This window comes from Rhipicephalus microplus, chromosome 4, assembly GCF_043290135.1.
Source record: "Rhipicephalus microplus isolate Deutch F79 chromosome 4, USDA_Rmic, whole genome shotgun sequence".
In the NCBI taxonomy this organism is placed as follows: domain Eukaryota; kingdom Metazoa; phylum Arthropoda; class Arachnida; order Ixodida; family Ixodidae; genus Rhipicephalus; species Rhipicephalus microplus.
The window spans coordinates 97,356,505-97,378,696 of NC_134703.1; the positions used below are offsets into that span (position 1 = coordinate 97,356,505).

Genomic DNA, 22,192 nt, shown 5'->3' on the forward strand with positions numbered 1-22,192 from the left:
ACCTGCTGCCACTGTGTCCACCATCGATGAGAAGACTAGTAGCGGTTGACAATTCGCACGCCATGATCGATTACGCTACGCGAGAATACGGCCACCCGAAGATCGAACACCGGATGCTGGACATTGCGATAGATGACCAAGTGTCACAATTCATCGAAGTCGAAGGACAGTTCGACCGCGTCTATTCTTTCCTCACCTTGCACTGGATACACGACAAAGCTGCCGCACTGAGGAACGTCGAACGCCTGCTGACCACCGGTGGCGAGTGCTTGATCGTGTTTAATCCTCATCCCGGACCACTACAGCTTTCCAAGGCAATGACGAATTGTGAAAGATGGAAAGAATACAGTGACGTGAGTACATGCATTCGTATTCGAGATGCTGCTCATTACCTGAAGACCATCAAAATGCACATTGTTAGCCGAGGAGCACTTAGAGATCCTATAGCTCGTTCTGAAATCACGCAGAGCAACGACGAAAATGAACAAAATTTCTTTGCCTTGCTTTATTGCATTCCTTCAACCGTTTTATAGTGCTGATTGATTGATATGTGGGGCTTAGCGTCCCAAAACCACCATATGATTATGAGAGACGCCATTTTAGAGTGTTAATTCAACTCAAGAACACAAAGAATTTCCGTAGATGTCTGGCATATATCATAAGTGTGGTGCAGAAGTATTGCAAAAACGTTTTCTCACGCCTCTCTCTCATTAAATTATCAATTGCATTGTAGATGCTGCAAATGCTATTTCTATCTGCCTCTTGTCTTCACACACAAACTCTACGTCGTGGCAAAGTACGTTTTCGCAGCTAAGGTGCAAATTATATAAATGAAGAAGCCATTGGTAGCTAAGATGCTTCACCCGAGTTTTAAAAAAATGGTATGTCGGATATGGTGCCGCTGCATGCTTTACTATATTATTAATTACCATTAATAAATAATTCAAAATTATTTCACAACTTCATGTTTTTTAATCACTTCAATGTCATTTTAGCAGCGTATCGGCGAAATACGTTTGCCTCGACGTAAATCTTCAGTGCGAAGGCTAGAAGAGAATGACGGTTATTAAGTCTTTATAAAATGCTTATTCACTATTTTCCACCACATTTCATATAACAACCATGCTGTGCTCTGGTATTTTCATTTACTGGCACAAAAATTGTTATGAGCAGGTGCTGAAAAAAGTAGGGCCCGAGTTTCCCGACACTCACGACCCTGCCTACCTGAGGAACTACCTTATCGACATCGTGAGATCAACCAGCCTCGTGCCGCTGACATGCGAAATGATGCGCGTGGAGGCTCCCAGTGCAAGTATAGAGGAAATCTCGCGTAAGTACTGCAACTAGCTTTCTGCACAAGTTCCTGCTGAGGGCTCCGCACTGCGATAACTCTCCATCTGATCACTAATCGTATTTATTCATGACCCGTTGGATTGGATTGGATTGGCTTGGACGGACGGATGGACGGACGGACGGACGGACGGACGGATGGATGGATGGATGGATGGATGGATGGATGGATGGATGGATGGATGGATGGATGGATGGATGGATGGATGGATGGATGGATGGATGGATGGATGGATGGATGGATGGATGGATGGATGGATGGATGGATGGATGGATGGATGGATGGATGGATGGACGGACGGACGGACGGACGGACGAACGGACGGATCCGGCTGTGCCCTTTAAATCTAGAGGTGGCTCAGCCACCTAGCCATAAAGTTAAGTACTATCACTATGTGTTTAAAGATTAAATGTCACTCGAGCTTTGATTGTAGCCACCAAACAGTTAGCCTCCTCCTAGTTATTTCTACCCATTTAAGGTCTATTTTGCTTTCACTATCACTAAACCCCAATACTTTGAAAAGTTCAACGCCATTATCTTGGACTAAAGGGTGGAGCCCTTTAAAGAACATTATCAATTGTTCAGCCATTACCTACTCCCCTCCACACGCACTACATACTTTGTCTGAGCCTTCGTATTTGGCTCTCTACGTCTTGGTCAGCAATACTCCCGTTCTGGCTTCAAACAGCAGAGAACTACCTCGAGAATTATTGTAGATATTCTGTTTTGCGATTTCCTGCTTTAAAGTTCGGTATGTCCCCAGTGATGATTCCCTAAGCATTCCAATGTTCTACATGTCCCTCTCATTTCCACGTGTCACTCTCGTAACGCCATCTCTCGTCGGTGACAGCGGGTGCCTGCCGTAGCTGAATCGGAAATAAGCGAAGAAGGTGGTATCTGATGAAAGAAGCTAGTTACCGAAAACTACTCCTGCGTTCATGCAGCAGAGACCAACTGCAACATCCTAGCAAAATTACAGTGTCGCAGTGTGAGCTGCGCAGCTTTTCAGAGTGTTTAATATTTTTCAGCGGATCCCTTTGCGTTTCCGATGCGAGGCGTTCAGTTAGTCTGAGAAACGACAAGCTTTGTAGTGCCATACTTCAATTTTAATATACAGCGTTAGTGTGTCTACGGCAAGATACCGTTGCCGCCACTGAAGGACGGGCCCACGTACAGATGTTCCCAAATCCTTGGAATGGTACAATCTTCCCGTCTTCGATTACAATTTTCTCGAAACATTTTTGATTAGGTACGTCTCTCCGAATTTCTAGGCCCTGACAGACTACTAAGCATAATTGGGTACATCGTCCCAGCTCTTACGAGTATGTGAGAGCCCAATGTTATTTATTGTAATCAATTTTCAAAGTAGCTTAAAGCCTTCGAAGCAAAACTCACGAGATAGCTGCATAACTTGTTATTTTCGCAGCATAGAAGACGGAGACTCTCAATTACCAAGCTGTTACTGCTAGTAATTATGCAGGAATATCCACTTCCTCATTTACGATAATAAATAACACTCTACAGAGTGAACTGTCGCCCATCGCACAATACAGTTACTTACCTCCCAATTTCGATTGCATATTTCGCGTTTTTATTTTATTTTTTACCCCACCAATGAACCTCACTAAAACTTTTCGGTACTTATAGCACCTCATTCTTGCAATTGCATCCTTCTCACAATATCAGGGCAGTGTCGACCTGCGCACAAAAGTGTTCAAAGTATTCGAGATTAACCTGCGTGCGCTAAAATAGTTTGGAAGTCGAAGAGTATACAGAAATGTTTCGGCTGAGAATGCGCTATATAATATAGCGTGAGGCAGGCAAGGGGCAATCTTACCTTTTTTTTAGAAAACGTTATCTTCATCAAGCACTGAAACACGACCAACAACACCATAACTCCTTCAAGACAAACATGGCATCGCCTGCTGGACTGATTCCACAAAAAAAAAATAAAACGTAAATTGAAGACGCATCTCATTACCACTGAAGTCGGTGATTAACTGTTTAATACTATTTTAAGTTGTTAGCTATTCGTTAGTAGCAAATTCATGTGCGTTCTACGTTTCTGTAACATTTTCTGTGACATCATGCCTTTGTAGCGTTGTGTTTGTGTAACACTGTAGCAATTCCCACGGTCATAGCGTCTCACTACCGTTACATTTGGTACACAATTTATTTTTGTATGTATTTGGTTTTTAGCGTTACTGTTTTACTTTATGTATTGTGTACCTGCTCCGAACTCCGGAGGGCAGAGGCCACCGTTAGGCGATTAGGGCCTTTATCCGCTGTCTCCTCAGGGCACACCTGAAATAAAGCTGAATTGAATTGAATATAATTGAATTATTTAAAAGCACCTTTTGTTTCAAACTTGTGAACCATGTGCCGAAGTCAGCATCCTGTTTTTAGAAGCAGGCATGTGAACCCTAATGACATCAAAATGTGCCCGGTATAACGAGCACACGTAAATAGGTCTGGCTGAGAGGAACTTCAATGATATCAGAACTCAGAGGTGCTAGTGAAACTTTTCTGTGAATTCACCGGCAGTCAATTCCATTTGTATGAAAAAAAAATTTTTATGGGTGTAGAAATAAATATCGACACAAACCACACGTTTTTCATTTCGTGTCAGAAAACATTGGAACGCAGGTTGCTTAACTGAACTCCAGAAAAACCGACAGCTTCATGTCGTCGTCATCGTTAGTTTAAGCATCTTAGGATCTCGTTTTCCGATGACAGTAGTTCTGAAAAAGGTATCGGTATCTGTAACACTCGTTTCTCCAACCCCCATGTTAATTTTTATTTATTCGTTCGTAAATAAAGCCGTGAACGCCCAATAGTAAAAAAAAAGCTCCATAAACCATAAAAAGAAGCCCTTTTCGGAAATTACCGAATAGTGATTCCCTATGCAAAGGCTCCTAATATGACATTTCTCAACTTTTCAGGTCTCCTTTTGCACACCAACCCCGTCTACCCACTTCTCACTGAAGAAGGAAAAGCTGAATTGGAGAACTTCACCAAAGATTTTTTGAAAAAAGAACATTGTTCGAGCTATTCTTGCACAGGAACAACTCAGAAGCTGCGATTCGTTTTTCATGGATACAAACCATAGCTTTATCACCTTCTATTCACGAGCTCATGCGAGAGCTCAACCAACAGATTTTTAATGTTGTTTTTACACCTCGTCGGATTAACCTTACATCAACTTCAAGACCCTCATTAACAAAAAGAAGCGCTTGTCAAATGCGTTGGTGTATTGTACATGAGGAAGCTCATTTCTGAGTCCGCAAAAAGTAGTTTGTACTGTTTACTGGTGTTGTTTTGATCCTGAAAAATAAACGTGAAATATGCCCCACCAATGAGTCTTATGAGTCTTCAAATTCATTTCGTATACGACATACGCCAATATTTTACACCTTGTTATATTAGTATGTATGTATGTGTGTATGTGTGTATGTGTGTATGTGTGTATGTATGTATGTATGTATGTATGTATGTATGTATGTATGTATGTATGTCTGTATGTGCGTGCGTGCGTGCGTGCGCGTGCGCGCGCGCGTGTGTATGTGTATGTATGTATGTGTGTGTGTGTGTGTGTGTGTGTGTGTGTGTGCGTGCGTGCGTGCGTGCGTGCGCGTGTGTATGTGTATGTGTGTGTGTATGTGTGTATGTGTGTATGTGTGTATGTATGTATGTATGTATGTATGTATGTGTGTGTGTGTGTGTGTATGTATGTATGTATGTATGTATGTATGTATGTATGTATGTGTGTGTGTGTGTGTGTGTGTGTGTGTGTGTGTGTGTGTGTGTGTGTGTGTGTGTGTGTGTGTGTGTGTGTGTGTGTGTGTGTGTGTGTGTGTGTGTGTGTGTGTGTGTGTGTGTGTGTGTGTGTGTGTGTGTGTGTGTGTGTGTGTGTGTGTGTGTGTGTGTGTGTGTGTGTGTGTGTGTGTGTGTGTGTGTGTGTGTGTGTGTGTGTGTGTGTGTGTGTGTGTGTGTGTGTGTGTGTGTGTGTGTGTGTGTGTGTGTGTGTGTGTGTGTGTGTGTGTGTGTGTGTGTGTGTGTGTGTGTGTGTGTGTGTGTGTGTGTGTGTGTGTGTGTGTGTGTGTGTGTGTGTGTGTGTGTGTGTGTGTGTGTGTGTGTGTGTGTGTGTGTGTGTGTGTGTGTGTGTGTGTGTTGTAAAGGAAGCAGACACAGAGACAGCACCGTTCCTACGGGCCGACTGTTCTATCCTTTGAGTTCGTTCTCCTCGTCCACTCAGTATCGACTAGCACGAGCCCACGTGTCCGCTGTCATCCTTTAAATCCGCCATTACTTTGACGCAGGCAGCCGAGCTTGGCTGCCTTGTTGTGGACGCAGGTCTCGGCCACGCTTCGACATTGCTGGAGGAGCGGCCGAAAAGGTCCCTGGCGGGCGGCCTTCACCAAGTCGTGGTGGTCGTTCGTGCATACGCCGGGACTTGTCTTATTGTACTGTCAAACATTCAGGTGGGCCACTGTATGGGGGATGTCGGTGCAATAACCGTTCATACTGTGCATGAATGTCGTGATCTGTAGAGTATGGGGCACACACTGAGCGGAGACTTCTGCGCCCTTCTTCGTGCGTCCAGAAGCTACGAGATGTCCCATTTCACATCAGCGGCATCACAGGGCAACGTTTGCGTATTGGCTTGTGAGGCAGGTCCTATTCTTGCGTAATTTACGACGTCGTACTGCTGGTAGCTTTTTACAATGTGTTATGTCCGGTCAAGCCATCTCGGTCAGAAGCCTCATATTTAGCTGCACCCATGGGTTGTACCAGGAGGTCTTCCGTCATAAAAAAAAAATTGTCCCGAATCGGCACGTTTCACTGTAAATGTCGTCCTAAGACGATAGTATTGCGTCCGGAGAGAGTTAACAATACGTTTATTAGATGCGAAGCAGGTCTTTGACCAGACTGTGTAATGCTGCCCATTCATGTCTCCGTGCTAATAGACCGAACCGTATTCCCCTTACCGCAGTTGTCACTATGCCAAGTAGGCCAAGTCCCAGCTTCGCGTTGACGTCACTTTCGCCCTCACCCGCAGCAGCTGCCAGCAACACACCTAGGTGGTGTTGCTCCTCCACCCGCTCGCAACGCACCTCTCTCGCATCACCCTCTACACAACCCGCAACGCTCAACCGCACGTCGAGTTGCGCCACTTTTTTCTCCTCGTTTATCTGCGATGAAGCTTGCACGAAACCCAACCAACCTACCGTGTTTTCGCGTTTCCATAATAATAGTATCGGTAATATAAATTAAATTATCGTCATAATATCATAAAGTTAGTTTCATTTTATATTTGATATCCACTACTCTTGGTCAGACTTTTGCACACCAACCGTGTTTTCGCGTTTCCATAATAATAGTATCGGTAATATAAATTAAATTATCGTCAGAATATCATAAAGTTAGTTTTACTTTATATTTTATATCCACTACTCTTGGTCAGCCTTTCCGAATAGGCATGTCCAATCATCCATGCATCATAAATATCATCATAATTGAAAGAACTTTATGGTACGGGCACTGCCGAGCCGTCGTAGGTGGTCGACGACATTTATTGTCTCAGAGTAGGATATTACGCGAATACCACGAGGTGGAGTACATATACATATTTTGAAAGAGAAAAAGTGCGAAGTATTTGTTAATAACATGAAGTCACATCAATATCCTCCACGGATTCCTTAAAAAAAGGCTTCTTATTATAAGCTGGCGAAAAAAAAAAATCACCCTCATTTGTGGTTCTCGCCCGGTACTATAACACCTTCCCGAAATGCTCGGCCTACCACATGTTCGCTTTAAATGCCACCTTCACATAATGCGGTAGCTTCGTTGAACGAATTCATCACTCACAGCAATACTTCGAATCATTGAGAAATCGATTCTCCGAATACCCTTGCGATGCACTTTGCAAAGTGGTGTCGAAGCAAATACTAAAACTAAATCATACGTGAAAAACGCGGGTACTCACAGGTCCGAGCGAAAGTCATTTATTGTCGAAACGGCGTATTAACGAAATGTTCGTTTATTCCTCAAACAGGTGTGCTTTTGCAAATCTGATTTTTATGTGGGGAACATAGCTTTGCAAGTTGATGTATAGCGCAGTTATAGCATCTGTTGTGAAATTAAACTTTCTCTGTGTGAGCGTCAGTCTGCGTTAAATGTCTGCGCTTAAAAAGATTATGATTACAATTGTCAGTGCTCTACAAGTTGTGTGTCCAGTGAAAACTAATTAAACATATTATTCTCATGCACGGAATTTCGTTTAAGCAGTTTTATGTCACGAGTAGTTCCTAGAACAAAATTACGAGCGATATGGTGCTATAAAACTACGTCGTTTCATTTATAGCTATGTTTTAAAGTTAATTCGGAGCGAAACAAATTCTAATAATTTTGTCCCCTCGATCCGCTGGTTTAAACAGGTGGAACCTGTAAAGAGCAAAAAACAAGGAATAATTCATCAGCAACTATCACTGTTTCAGGTGTTCCCTAACTCTAACTATCAAAAGACGTTACGCGGCCTTTTTGTTTTCGTTAAGAAATCTTAGACAACGCGGACAAGAGAAAGTTATAAAACCGGCAAAAGGGGGCCAGAGAACTTGTTTGCTTAATTGAACGCAATCTATGGTTGGTTCCTGGAACCTCTCTGACATCTTAGGCAACGTTAAGCACAGAGTTCAAAAACGTTCCCTTATAATTTCAAAAAAATATGCTGACAACCAGGGACACAATTAAACACACTAAAACTAACTCGTGGGACACGCTTAAGCTTCGGCGTGGCGCTTGTTTGGGCCAGTTGACTACTTGTGATCATTAATAACAGCACGTGTACTGCACAGCACATGTAACGCGCCCCAGGTTCGAAGGTTGTTTTGGTATTTCTATTATTTCCCCAGTTTTCAAGCTATTTCTGTAGGGATGCACATTTGAGAGAAGGCGGGAAATTGCTTGGCTACAAGGCAAGCTACGTGACACGTTATACTACCACTGCAATCGGCTCGGAAAAGTAATTTTGTCTCAGCGCACAGTGAAACGAGCCCTTCGTTGCGGAGGGGAGTTCGCTATACAACCACTAGACCCAAACGTTCACTCTCATCAACTGCATGCCTTGTCAGAAAGCTCGGTACCAGGCTATGACCCGATATCCCTGGAAGCGGCGCGGGCAGCAGCATGATGACAACACTAGTCTACACACTCGACTCAATCGACATACCACCTGTAGATCACTCTGACAAGCGTCCTCAAATGCAGGAGATGAAAATTCCTCCTACATTTTTTTTACTCTATAGGAAGGCCATGGCGCTTGCACACCGTACCACTTGTGCCTGGTACGACATCTTAAAAGTCAGATGAAGTGTTATCGATAGTGGCAGCATGTTGTCGAGGCAACAAAGCTACAACGAAAAACTTGCGACTGATACAATGACTTTAAGGTAGGTAGACTTTAACGTCTACCATATTTCACAAATCAAGATTTACAAGAGTGGAAGCAAGAATGAACAACGTACATAACATTACAATTATTAGTCAGTACAATAGGCACAAATAACTTCGTGCATACATATAGCCACGCCTAATTTGGGTAAGTATGTGCTTGCAGATTTGGCACCTTCGAGAACGAGAAAGTACCGATGCTGACAGCGGATCTGCTTTTTTTGCTTTTTTTGTCCTATAACCTCACAAAACACAAAAATGAAACGTCGGCAGTGACACCATCAACATCAGTGATGCATGAGATCGTCATGCGTCGACGGCACTCTATAACGTCATCGTGATATCGCAGATAACAAGAACTTGACGCCACCGTGACGTCGTCAGAGAGCCACATGGAAACGTTATCACATGACATCGTTGCTTGGTAAGTTGACCCCGAGGCCCTGAAAAGCCATGCCACATGAAGGAAGATTTAGGGGGCGGGGGAATGAATGCAATAGACCGAGAAGCAAAAAAAAGTCACAGTTTCGGCACAAGGCCGCAGCATTGAATGCGATAGCAACCCGTCAGACTGTGATACGAAGTAAGGCTGAGAGATTTCGCAATGATAATAAATGTAGTGAGCACGGACAAATGTACAATCAGCTGCAGCATTTCTCTCGCGCGACGCAGCACGTTCTTCCTGTGCCTGGTTACGCATGCGAGCCCGCCTTGCCTCAGGGCGACTATAGAATTCTGTTCGAGCTGTTCCGCATCTGTTCGCACGACACAGGCTGGCATCACAAAGGCTGACCTACATAAAGCATTGTCGCCAGCGTTTGTCAAGCGTTTCCTTTTTTAGCGTCAGCGGACGTCGACAATATCAGTAACTGTAGCGAAAGGTACAGTTCTAATGCAGTTCACCGAAACAACCACCTCAAACAGATTGTCCCAGACGTTGCAGTGTGAGCGTCGGCACAGGAAGCACCTAGATAGTGGGAGAAGCTTGCTTGCTTGTTCCTTGATAATAAAGAGCTTTAGAATAGCGCACATTGAACCCTTGCAGTGCGGTCGCTGTCACTGTGCATGCGTCGTAACGCGTGTCGCCATTCGCGTACGCGGCCCACCCGCACAAAATCCGAAATAGCGGCTGCGTGTGCGGCCCCCATGCGGCCCGCAAACGCTGGTTTCTAAGCTACGGTGTCACTGCAATTGTGCGTTGCGATTTGTAGGAGGGCAAACGCTATTATAAACCTCATATCGTGCCCGCTATGCCGGCAATGCCCGCAGCGCCTGCAAACGTTATTCTAAAACTCCCTAATGTCTCCCACCCACCACGTGGTATTGGCTATTTTGACTGTCATTTTTCGTGATGTATAAATACAAGTGAGACATACAAGCTATGTTCAAGAATGAATCACTTAAGTTCATTGAGAAAAAGCCAGAGGTAAATTGTGTATATATACACAGCTTGCAGTTAGTGATATATATATATATATATATATATATATATATATATATATATATATATATATATATATATATATATATATATATATATATATATATATATATATATACACGCCATGAGTGTCTATATCGTTGTTATCGCAATAAAAAAAAGCCACCAGCAAAAGCTAGACGAGCAGCTTTTCAGAACCCTTTTCTTAGCACTCTGGATAGCCGCTGCAAGCACACTAGCAGGGTACCCACTACGCCATTAATCATTGCCTAGTAGGCAGGCATTGGCTATATCTTTCTGCGCCATTCCTCGCAGAAGCGTGGTACCCTTCGCACACTTGCAAGGAGGTTTGTGCAATCTTTTTTTCATCTTGTTACGGACAACAATGAAGCATTATGCCAGAAGCTTTCGTATTTCCCTCAATCTCCCACACTGGGTATGCGCCAAACTCAATAGCTGAAGAAGATCAAGTTTTTGTAAAAGATTGGAGCGTTCGACGACCCACTCGTGACGCAATACGCATAATGTGACACCTGGTTGCTCATTTGCTGTTCTGAAACGCTTTGTTACATTAACGCGATTCCTTTCCCGACGTGAAGCGTACCTAAGACCAGTTTACGGACGAGTTGCAAGCACCGGCGTGACTCAGTGGCAGAACACTGGGCTGGTACGCAGGAGACCCGGGCTCGATCCCCATTGAACTTTTCTTCTTATTTCTTGCGATAGTGGTTGTTGAGGCGGCGGACAACTACGGTGCACACCCGACCCGTGCTGTGATATCATAACAGCTTTTGCTCTAAAATGTGGCGAAGGTGCACGTAGAGGGGGAGGGGGATGAAGCATGTAGTGTTCACGGGTCTAATCGGAGCCGCCAGCTTACTCTTAATAGACCCGCGCAAGGCATACCTTGCAAGTTCTAATGACATTGCACTTGCATACTGCTCATGACCTCAGAGTACACTTTTACCAATACGCCACTTTCGCAAATGCCACGCGAGCATCAGAGATACTGCCTCCCATACCAGATGCACGCACGCTTAGTCGGTGTGGCACCTAGGCAGTGCACGCGATGAGCATATCGGTGTGTTAATGTTTCTAGCTTTGTCAGTGGATGATATACCTGGTCAGTGAAACTGTGCCGTTTGAAAGCTACCTAGAATACGGGCCATCACGGCGACACCAACGGCTGAAATCTGTCGTTTCATTCGCGCAAGGGAGTATTCACAGTACTTATGATTGCGGAATTAGACAGTCGGACCACTAATGGTACGCCTTTTACGTACTATCAGCGTCAAATGAAACCTGAACAGCGGCAAGCCTTTGCGATAGTGTAGTGCGTGTCGTCCTGTTATCACCATTACCAGGCGCACGCATCCTGTTTGGCAGCTCTGCGCATATATGCGTCCCTGTCCGTAGTGATAAGTGGACGGCACGCACTATACCATGTTAGGTTTGGCCTGGGGATTCATCTCTCAATCCCTTCGGCGCCCAGTCTTACAGACGCTGTCAAGTATTTGAGTGATTGTTCCAGACCAGGCGGCGGGCCGAGGCGAGTTCACGTCCTTCAAAAGCGGACCTTTTGACGTCGCTTCAAGCAGCAGCGTGACTGATGGCCTCATCGACTCGTCGGGCGACAGGAGGGCTGGCGTGGCCGGCGCTTGAGCTGACAGAGGAGCGGTGCTCCCTTTTGATCCCCAATCACCAAGCCGACCGGCCAACTGCCTATACTCGTCAGGCATTGTTCCTGCTGGCCGCAGGGGGAGACGTCGTGTCGCCAAGACGCCGTTAGCCGTTCGAGAGAGGCCACCAAAGACGGCGTCTTCCTGAAAGAGACCGCGACGGACACCGCACGCAGATCGCCCCGCTAATTAGGCGAGCTGTGCGGCGGACCCTTTGAAGTATGCTGCCAGGCTCGTGGGAACTCTCAAGTGGCGGCACACACACGACGCGGAAGAGCACTGCTGGCGCCACCACCGTGCAGTGTTCACGTGGACCTTGCATGCTCGCCTCCTTCACCTGTGTGTGCGTGATTGGTGTTCGACTCTGAGAGGAGGAGCCCGACAGGGCATAAAACGAAGCAGCAGAGTGCTGGACGGAGCTCTCTGAACCTGGCTCTGAACTATGTGACGTTCAACCACCACGCTCGTGGTTTGTGAAACCACTATCCCTTCTTTTCTGTAAATATGTGTAAATAATGTACCATAAACCCCTGGTATGTTTCTCGTATCCTCTTGTCGGCGTTCAGTTCCTCCATCCGTATGCCATCACCTGCAGCTTCTTCCTTCCCATCTCTAACAACTGGTTGGCAGCGGTGAGATGGACTTCGCGACATGGTGCTGTGCTGTGGTGAGTGCTTGGTCTTTGCTTTGACTTTCCAGGCTTCATTTCTTGAGTGTGCGTTGATTAGAAGCTGGATTGTATGTGAGTTAGGGAGATCACCTATTTGTGTGTTAGAGGGATCACCTAATTATGTGTGAGATGCAGGACCAAAGTACAACGGCAATCATGGAGGTGAAGACACTGCTAAAAGATGGTCTTTTGTACATTTGTGAAGACCTGGGTATTAAGGTTAACGAAGGAATGGGCAGGTTCGAAATTTTAGAGCTAATTTTGGAAAGCGCCAGTGAGGTTGATATTGGATACGCGTTAAAAGCTTTAAAAAGGTTGGAGGAACGAGAGGCACGGGAAAGGGTTAGAAAAGAGCGTGATCGAGCACGCGCCTTGGTGCTCGAACAATTAGAACAGAAAAACGAGGCAATGAGGCGAAAGATTCAGCCATTCGAAACTGTAGCGCACGAGAAGTGCGATAATCAAATGAGTGAGGTGCAGTTTAGAGCCAAAGAGAAGGCTATCACGTGTGTAAATAGCAGCAGTTTCAAAGCCGAATCGAGTTTAAGAGCTGCTAAAGATGCTGCGCTGATTAGAGAGGCCGACGAAGGCCAGAGCAAGTGCGACGAGGTGCTGTGCCAGTCAACTGTTAGAGAAACAGCTAGGATAGCTGTAGAAAAACTGGTACAGACCTCACCTGTGTTTGTCGCAACGGTGGATCTTGCAAATGAGGTCGAAGACATCAAGAACACCGGAGAAAGCTCAGGAAAAGCAGCGAAAGCAGAGAGTGAGAGGAACAGTGCGGTTGTAGACGGCTCCCAAGAATGCGAGCGAGATTTTTCTGTGAGAAACAGTGGCATTGTTCGTCAGTGTGTTACGCTGTCCGCCAGTCTAGAATGTGAAACAGAGGTTTCTTTAGAAAATCATTTAGACTGCGCGGGCAAGACAGCTAACAAATGCTGTGAGAGAGGGAGCGAGGTTGAGATGCAAGCGGTAGGCTTAGAAACGAAGCGCAAAAAGCGGCGCAGACGAAAGCGACGTCGGAGAGCTGCGAGCGAGACAAAATGCACTACGGGTGTAAAGAAAGGCTCGACACGGTTGAGCGTAGTAAACAGAACTAGGTGTTCTGCATCGGCGTCGAACTCGGCTTGCATGCGTCCTAGCCACCCGAAGAAAAATACAAAGAAATCGGATTCGCAAATAGAATCTCGGGTGAAGCGGCACTCTTCGGATTTTGTCCCCAGCAAGTCATATGGGTTGCCTTTGAACTGTAGCACTGCCGATGACTCAAAACGCGACCAATTTGAGAACAATGAGGGAAAGGTCGGTCGAAAACGTCGCCGAAAAAGGAAGAAGCGTACGCGGGGGACAAAGCGAAGGGGTGAAAGAGGTAGCAATCAGCCGGGCGAACGAGGGAAGAGTGGGCCACCAACCAGTTCAAAGAAAGGGCCTTTGTGGCGGGAAGTAAGGCGCCAGCGCCGAAAGGGTAGACCACAGCGCGCATTCGCGCGACGGAATGCGCGCCAGAGATTAAGAGCTTTGCGGGGACGGGAGTGTCGACGGGGTCCTACAAGAAAAGCGACAATAGCTAAACACCGCTCGGCTAGACCTAAGAGGACACCGTCACTCTTTCCCTTGCATTGCTCGGGTTCCCTCCGCCAGACTGACAGAAGTCGGCCGAAATCGCAAATGAGGCGTAGCGCTGCCGTTCAGCTTGTAGCACTTACGCGACTTTGCCTCGGGCGCCCTCGAAATCCGCCAAGTCCTCGACCGCCACGTGTGCGATTGAAGGGAGGGAACACTGTAAGCTGGTGAGTGAACGGAGGAGTGTTCTCAGTAGCATGCCTTTTGCTTATTTTTGGTTTTGAAGTAATATTCCTTTGTCCTCTCCCAGGCTAGTTAGTTTGGATACAGTTTTCCCTTCTCGATTTTCAAAGGGCATTTTAAGTGTTTTTAGTTCAGTTAGAGGGAAATGGCCTACGGTTAGGTGTGCGATTGGTGTACTAACGCTCTTTGGATGAGAGTATGATGTCGTGCTAGGGCGCACAGCAATGTGCGTTCTTTAAAAACATGGGCTGACATGAAACTACATCCAACAAATGAGCGTGTTAGTACACGAGTTGCATTTCCCTTGGTGATTTTAGTATGTGCTCCGGGATCAGGTGAAATTCTTTAGCTGAGCGTATGTTATATCGAACGTTGAGATTAGAGATGCGTTTTAAGGATTTACTCAGTTCGATACCTTGAGAAAATTTACGTTCAGATGAGGGTTTAAGGATACCTAGGTGAGAGAGATATCGCCTATGGTTAGGTGTCTGTTGGTATGCTAGCATTCTCTGGATGATAGTATGATGTCGTGCTAGAGCGCACATCAAAGTCATGTGCGCTCTTTAAAAACATGGGCTGACATGAAACTACATCCAGCGGATGAGCATGTTAGCACGCAAGGTTTTGTTTAGTGATTGTTTATAAGGATCATATGATCACTTGAGCTGAAAGCACTGCGTTCACCAAAATTTGAGGTTGGACACATTTCTAGGATTTATAAAACGCAGTTTGATCTGTTGTGAGTGAGTTTTCATTGGCATCAGAGTGTCCTCCAAGTAGGCACTCACGACTACGTTTTGAGTTTGTAATGAGAGAATAGAAAATGCACCCAGATACCTTTGGTAGGTTCAGGTTGCATTTGTGTGGAATTTAGTTGGTTGTGTTTCATGAACTGAGTCATGAAGTTCAATGAAAGTTACAACTTAGTAGTGCGGATGGTAGGAGAAAGCTAGTTGTGAAAGAGTGTGATTCTCGTTATATGGGGCCAAATTATATTTGCTTTTGGGTGCTTTTCTCACACGGCAATTTGTTCCCTCTTTGGTAAGCCTCTCCACATCCATGATTGTTGTAACTTTGGCGGCACAAAATTGTCTCAAAATTTTAGCGTTCAGGTTTCTCTTTTGTTTGTGTTGAGAAGCCTGGAGGGTTGTAAGCGGGTCCAATGTGCTTGACTGCAGCATGGTATTGTGTCGTGTGGTTCGCCTTGATGTTGTCGACCATTGTGAGTTGGTTTGGGAGTTGGTTTCGAGTTCGCAGCTGGAGAGAGAAAAGCCAGGCCATCGTCCTCGTCACCAACAATTCTCTTCGTGCCCAGCGGTTGGGAGCGCTGGCCAGTCGAGATTTTCCGGGCGGCGGAGGAGCTGTTAGGTTTGGCCTGGGGATTCATCTCTCAATCCCTTCGGCGCCCAGTCTTACAGACGCTGTCAAGTATTTGAGTGATTGTTCCAGACCAGGCGGCGGGCCGAGGCGAGTTCACGTCCTTCAAAAGCGGACCTTTTGACGTCGCTTCAAGCAGCAGCGTGACTGATGGCCTCATCGACTCGTCGGGCGACAGGAGGGCTGGCGTGGCCGGCGCTTGAGCTGACAGAGGAGCGGTGCTCCCTTTTGATCCCCAATCACCAAGCCGACCGGCCAACTGCCTATACTCGTCAGGCATTGTTCCTGCTGGCCGCAGGGGGAGACGTCGTGTCGCCAAGACGCCGTTAGCCGTTCGAGAGAGGCCACCAAAGACGGCGTCTTCCTGAAAGAGACCGCGACGGACACCGCACGCAGATCGCCCCGCTAATTAGGCGAGCTGTGCGGCGGACCCTTTGAAGTATGCTGCCAGGCTCGTGGGAACTCTCAAGTGGCGGCACACACACGACGCGGAAGAGCACTGCTGGCGCCACCACCGTGCAGTGTTCACGTGGACCTTGCATGCTCGCCTCCTTCACCTGTGTGTGCGTGATTGGTGTTCGACTCTGAGAGGAGGAGCCCGACAGGGCATAAAACGAAGCAGCAGAGTGCTGGACGGAGCTCTCTGAACCTGGCTCGGAACTATGTAACGTTCAATCACCACGCTCGTGGTTTGTTAAACCACTATCCCTTCTTTTCTGTAAATAAGTGTAAATAATGTCATAAAACTATGTTCTGTTTTCCCGTATCCTCCTGCGTTCCTCCTTTCGACCTGAACAACTGATGGCAGCGGCGGGTTGTCATCATCAGCGACCATTCCTTCTTTCCAAATCTAACAACCATCGCAAAGGATTGCCGCTGTTCGGGTTTCATTGGACGCTGATTGTACATACTCCAGTGCCCTTTTCATATGTTCATGCATGAATTTTCCTGAACCAAGAAACCCCCCTTCACCCTCTGTCTGTTCCTCTCTTTTTGCATCAGCTAGCATAGGTGTGGTTATGGTTTTTAGTCGAGGATGATTCTTCAGGCTCACATAACCCTGTCTTAAAGGGTCCTGAACCAGCTCTCCTTCTTGGTGAAAAAAATGTTTACCGTGGAAAGCAGAATCTGTCGTGAACAGTTAAACCAGATGTTGCAGTCGTGCGCTTTAGAGAGCAATAATCAGCGGATCTTGAGGTTGCGACTTTGCTGAGCGCCCTCTCTTCGTACCGAATCCCGCAGGCTCGCTTCAATCGGTCGTCATACAAGAGACACCGGCTCTGGCTGATACAAGAGGGCGTCGTTTGAATCAAAGGTACTTCTTGCCGCGAGGTGCCACCTCGTGTCGGTGCTGCGCTCTATAGTGTGCTAAAATTGCGCAGTATACTATGCGTGCATGGTGATCTCACCAGCAGTGAGCAAAAGCATTTCATGACACCCTTCTTCATTTCTGGACGTTACAAATTGGATGCTATGTGATCACACGTGATACCCTGTTACATATAGCTAAGGCAAACTGTCAAGGATGACATTGTATTCCAAATAGCCTGCGGAGGCTTTGTATTCTAAGCACACGCCGAATGAAGCCACCCTGCCTGACTGATTGATATGAATATACGTAAGCCTTCACGGTGAGAAAAGCAGAAAGCGGCATTTCAACCTTGAGAAATTCCCAGGGGTGCTGGACGCCTTCCTTGAACGTCTTGGCTTTCGGCAGCCTCGGGTTGTTGGTGGGCGTAAGCACGGCACAACAGCGGATGAACAGCAGCACGCCGAGAAGGAGCATCACACCGATCAGGATCGCCACCCAGGTGTACTGCTACAGTTGTTTATAATAGAGCTTCGGGTATCGAAACACACGATGGCCGAACACTGACCATGAACTTTGTCATCATAGTTGCATCAAAAATGTTAGGCGGACCACGTGCAAAACGCGACGTTTGGCACATGATGGCAACGAGGCGCTTTGTAGTATGCGATTGCCGGCTACACTAGATGGTTTCTCTTCCTAGTACTACTGCTGCCTACACTAAACTTAAATGCTTCGCAACTTCGTGACAGTTTATCTTAACGAGTGAAGCACCCGACAGATACATGGCACACCAGGCAAAAACAATTCGACAGGATCACCGTATCTGTGACCTTATAGAATCTCTTCCTCCTTGTGCGTTTTGTCTACGTTCGCTGCTTCACTCGATAAGGGTCTGGCTTGACCATCACATCAGGTTTTTAAGTATACTCGTCACAAGCTTTTCCATCACTGTCTATAATTTCTATTGCAAGCGGGCTTGCAGGAAACAGGTAGCATTCGCAATCAAAAGTAGACTTAAACATTGTAAAAACAAAATCACCCTAAAACACACATATAAGACGTGCTCTCTCCTGTGTATATGGTTCTTAAGTGACCGTGCTTTTGGTGCCTAACTTCACTATTGATACTCAAACTGCACCAACTAGCCAAACGGCAAGTACACACTAGCACTGCGGAATTCGCGAAGCTCCTCAATTTAAGTGTCTGCTTGGTTGTTACCAATGGCAAAGCACTTCACTAATAACATGCAAGCGATGAATCTCCTTGATTTTTTAAGAGCACTTAAATCGCAAGAGGATTTGGTGTCTCGGGAATTTGTTGTTGCTGGTGACATATACCGATTACGCCGGTGACGGACCCCACCACAAAATTTTTGTCATCCCCGTCATATGGGAAGTCCATGTGTTAATTTTTTTTATTCTTCTGAACAATCTGCTGTGGAGCCGCATCTGCATTGAGTTCGAGTTTATGAATGGAATTGTTGATCTAAAGGTATTGTAAGATGCAGAGTAAAAGGTTCATTAGCTAGTGAGAATCACGGGGTCGTATATCATGCAGCATGGTTTAAACGCTGCAGTGGAAGGTGTTGTTACTGTTTTTATGAAATATGAAATAAAAAATTAAAAATTTAAACACAAGCGATTGAGAAGCCAAGAAAGCACGTTGAAAACTGCATAGTTACACAACATAAAAAACAATAGTTACAATCATAAGAAACACGAAAAAAAAGAAAGAAAATCAGACAAGCTTGAGTAAGACTAAATTTACATTGCACGACATATTGTACTGTGCAAAGAAGAAAAATTATACTGGAAAAAAGCGATAGGGAGTGCGTGCGTTTTTGAAAGAAGGGCGAGTGGTGCGTGTCTGTATCAGCTCGAATATTATTTCGCGACAGCGCATCTGCTCACTTTGATTAGCTCTCGCACTCGATTTGGCACGAGCAGCTGTTGTAGGCGCGCCAGAGGCCCGTTCTCGTCCACAACGCGGCACCGGTGAAAGACGTCGCAGTAGCCGCGGTTCTGATTGCACGCGGCGCCACGTTCCCTCTTCCGGCCGCACAACGACTGCAGCGCGGCTTCCTTGCACGTGTCCAGGCAGGGGCCATCCGTGCCTGCGCCGTTTGGCAGCACCAGAGAAGCGTCATAAAAGTCATACCTAGACGGTTCACCGTTCTGCCTACACCAGGGCCAGTATGCATGGGCGACTCCGAAGATAATATACTGGGCCGACCCACGTCGGAGCGAAGGCAGGCTTCCCGCAATGCAAATCGAGGCAATGTGCGGCTCAGTATAACGCAAATTCCCAAAGCGAGTTTACAATTTTTAATTTAAACCTCTTCAGTACGCACTCTACAACGGTTGTAAAGGTTTGACGCTACCACAGCCCATAGCTAAGTGTCAATCTGTATACTGGGACAAAACATGAGAGAAAATGTAGTACAAGAAGTGAATATAGAAAGAAGAAGGGAAAGAAGAAAACATAAGGCCCATGGGGACAGGGGGTTGAATACAAGACTATTCGCGAATATTTTACATTGACCTATATGCAATACGCAAAAATCACTTCTCACCACACGTGTTTAGAACCATCACGACCTCAACATCAACAAACAGTGGGATCATAACGCTGTACATACCATAGATAATTCACGCACACCGACGTGTTGTTTATTATTTAGTGTTCTCTAACCTCGGGTTTATAAGTGACAAAGGTTCAGGTAAGACGACTGCGCAGTTGGCTGAAACTGCCCTAGACTGTTAGTTGCGAGTTAGTGCTAGCGCTATTTTTTTCTACTTCTTTGGATTCATTGTTTCAAGTTTAAATAGTAAAAAGAGATCATTTTTACATGCATGTTGTTGTTGTTGTTGTCGTCGTCGTCATCGTCGTCGTGAATCATTGCTTTTAGCAGCTAAGATTTGGTGCCCTCTTTGCCGCGGTGTAAAAGTGCTTGTAGTGCTCGCCTACTGACTCGAAGGTAAAGGGTTCAATCCCTGCTATGGCTGTCGCATTTCGATGAAGGCGAAACGCTACATAGGGGGTACAGTGTGATGTCAGCGCACGTATTCCTGTCTGGGTGGTCTAAATTTGCCGAACCCTCCCCTACGTCCGTCGTCTCTCATAACAACATCAATGGTTTGGAACAAAAACCCCATACGTTAAGATCTGCCATCATCTGTTTCACGTGGGCGCCGCCGTACAGACGATTTGCACTTTGCAAATTTGTTTGCATTAAAGCTTTGAGTTGCAGGTTGAGGTAGTGTGTATGTGCCTCTGGAATCACGTTCCTTTGGGAAGCACCTCACCTGCCCGCTTGCAGTCCACGAGGCACATCTCTTCTGAACCGCTGGCGCCAGTGCCCGATCGCTGGCAGTCCTCGTAGCCAAACTTTTCGCAGATAGAGCCTTCGCAGCGACCTCCGCGGCACACTTGAGTTCCCCGGTTACATTCAGTCAGGTTCGCTCGGTGCAGCGGTTCGGAACATATGGCAGCAGCTCCGGTGCAAGCGCATCCTTGTCAAGAAGTGATCCTCGAAAACCCATTCATTAACATTCAAGAAGTGCACGCCTCTTTCAAAAAAAGCAACGTGCAAACATTCTACATCTGTTGCTACCCGCACATACACTGAAAACGAAATGTGCCTGAACTGATGGGTATCAAGCCTATAGTTTCACTAGGCCATTGCAGACGATAACTTCACCTCGACAACAATCTCGCATGTGGTATGGTGCCATGGCGACAGCAATAAAACGTTATAGAAAACGTGCCTTGAGCCAATAGTGCCAGGTAGGTGAGTGACCGAAAGCGGCTCACGTGCTCCCTGCGGCAACCTACGCGTGAGCATGGCTGTGTTAGGTTGATAACGGCGCTTCGCAATGGAACGCGCATGAATTGTTGTGTCGTAGTAAATTGTGTCAATAGCTACAAAAACTCTGGATTCACAGCGTATGCTACGTAATGCAAGTCATCCCGAGTGTGTTTAGGAAGTCCAAGGTGTATAGCTATAGCTCGCCAGGAATTCGCGCCCCAAGTTAACTGAGTTTTAATATGCTGAGGGAACTGAGTGGCAGCTGCCAAAGTGACCTACTATAGTATGCAGCCTCCATCTCATTGGCAGAATTAACTAATGTTTCCTCCAAACTGGTCTGCTGCTTGCTCCTCTTCTTTTTATTTTCCTTTCTTTCTTTTGGGCTGTTGCCGTAGGTTGCTACACGAGGTTGTGATGTTAATAAAAATTCAGTTAGAAGACAGCCCTTGTTCTCTTTGTTTACTTTTTGGGACCATATCTCTTATACGCTATTTATCTTCCGTATTTTTCTAGTATTGGATAATTGCTGCCTATTGACTAGCGCTCGGTTTTACAACTATTGAATATGTTTCTGCCGTACTCTAATAAACGCTTTCCACACAACGACCCTTCACCGGCTGTAAGCATGTCTCGCGCTGTTCCTGTGCTGGAATTTTATGCTGATTTCGTGAGAAACGTCGAAGACACCTTCATCGACAGTCCATAACGTCTGCAGCACGTGCATTGCAGACTACAGAAGCAGCTTCATCAGGTACGTACTATGGCGATTGAAAGAAACGCGAACAGCGGAAAACGTTGCTTTCGACTCAGTCGAACTACGGCATGCCTTGGCTGTGACAAGGCAGAATTTGTGCTGTAAGCCGGCGTCAACGTAGCGCTAGAATCCATTTACAACTTATGTTCACGCACCACACGTGTATCAATTGCCAGCCCTGCCGGTCACTCGTAACACACACGCGGTGCAAATGTGCCAGCCAGAACAAGATATTAAAATGCTACGGTGACGCCGGCCGAAAGCACGTGTAGATTCGTCTAGTGACAGTCAAGGCACGTCGCAGTTCAACAAAGTAGAAAGTGATGCTTTCCGCACCGTTCACGCATCGAGATAGAAGGCCGTTACAGTTGTACTAAACATGCGCGGTGCGTACATCCACGCGTGAGTCGTAATACGTATATCCTATTATTGACGTGCGGCTTGCGAAAGAGTACGGCAATAGTTTTGTGCCACATACTACAAGCATTGCTGCACGCAAATCGCTGCTCCAAAGTGAAACAGCTGGAGTCGCGCTTGAATGAACG

General features: G+C 46.2%; 2 protein-coding genes across 2 annotated transcripts in view; one reads left to right on the top strand and one right to left on the bottom strand.

Moving 5' to 3' along the window:
* The window catches only part of LOC142813962 (juvenile hormone acid O-methyltransferase-like), a 5,110-nt gene extending 403 nt beyond the window's left edge, over positions 1-4,707 (top strand). The window contains exons 1-3 of the mRNA XM_075891917.1: positions 1-353; positions 1,174-1,330; positions 4,294-4,707. The exon at positions 1-353 is cut by the window's left edge and continues 403 nt beyond it. Of these exons, the coding sequence (XP_075748032.1) occupies positions 1-353; positions 1,174-1,330; positions 4,294-4,460 (677 nt within the window). The 3' untranslated portion in view covers positions 4,461-4,707. The remainder of the gene's footprint in view (positions 354-1,173; positions 1,331-4,293) is intronic.
* A 3,073-nt stretch (positions 4,708-7,780) lies between these two features.
* Positions 7,781-20,597, bottom strand: LOC142814388 (disintegrin and metalloproteinase domain-containing protein 10-like). The gene is made up of 4 exons (XM_075893124.1): positions 20,391-20,597; positions 18,996-19,198; positions 17,392-17,592; positions 7,781-7,795 (listed from the first exon to the last, which is right to left on the bottom strand). The coding sequence occupies exons 1-4, from the start codon at positions 20,416-20,418 to the stop codon at positions 7,781-7,783; spliced, it is 447 nt and encodes a 148-aa protein (XP_075749239.1). The 5' UTR covers positions 20,419-20,597.
* Positions 20,598-22,192: the final 1,595 nt, after the last annotated feature.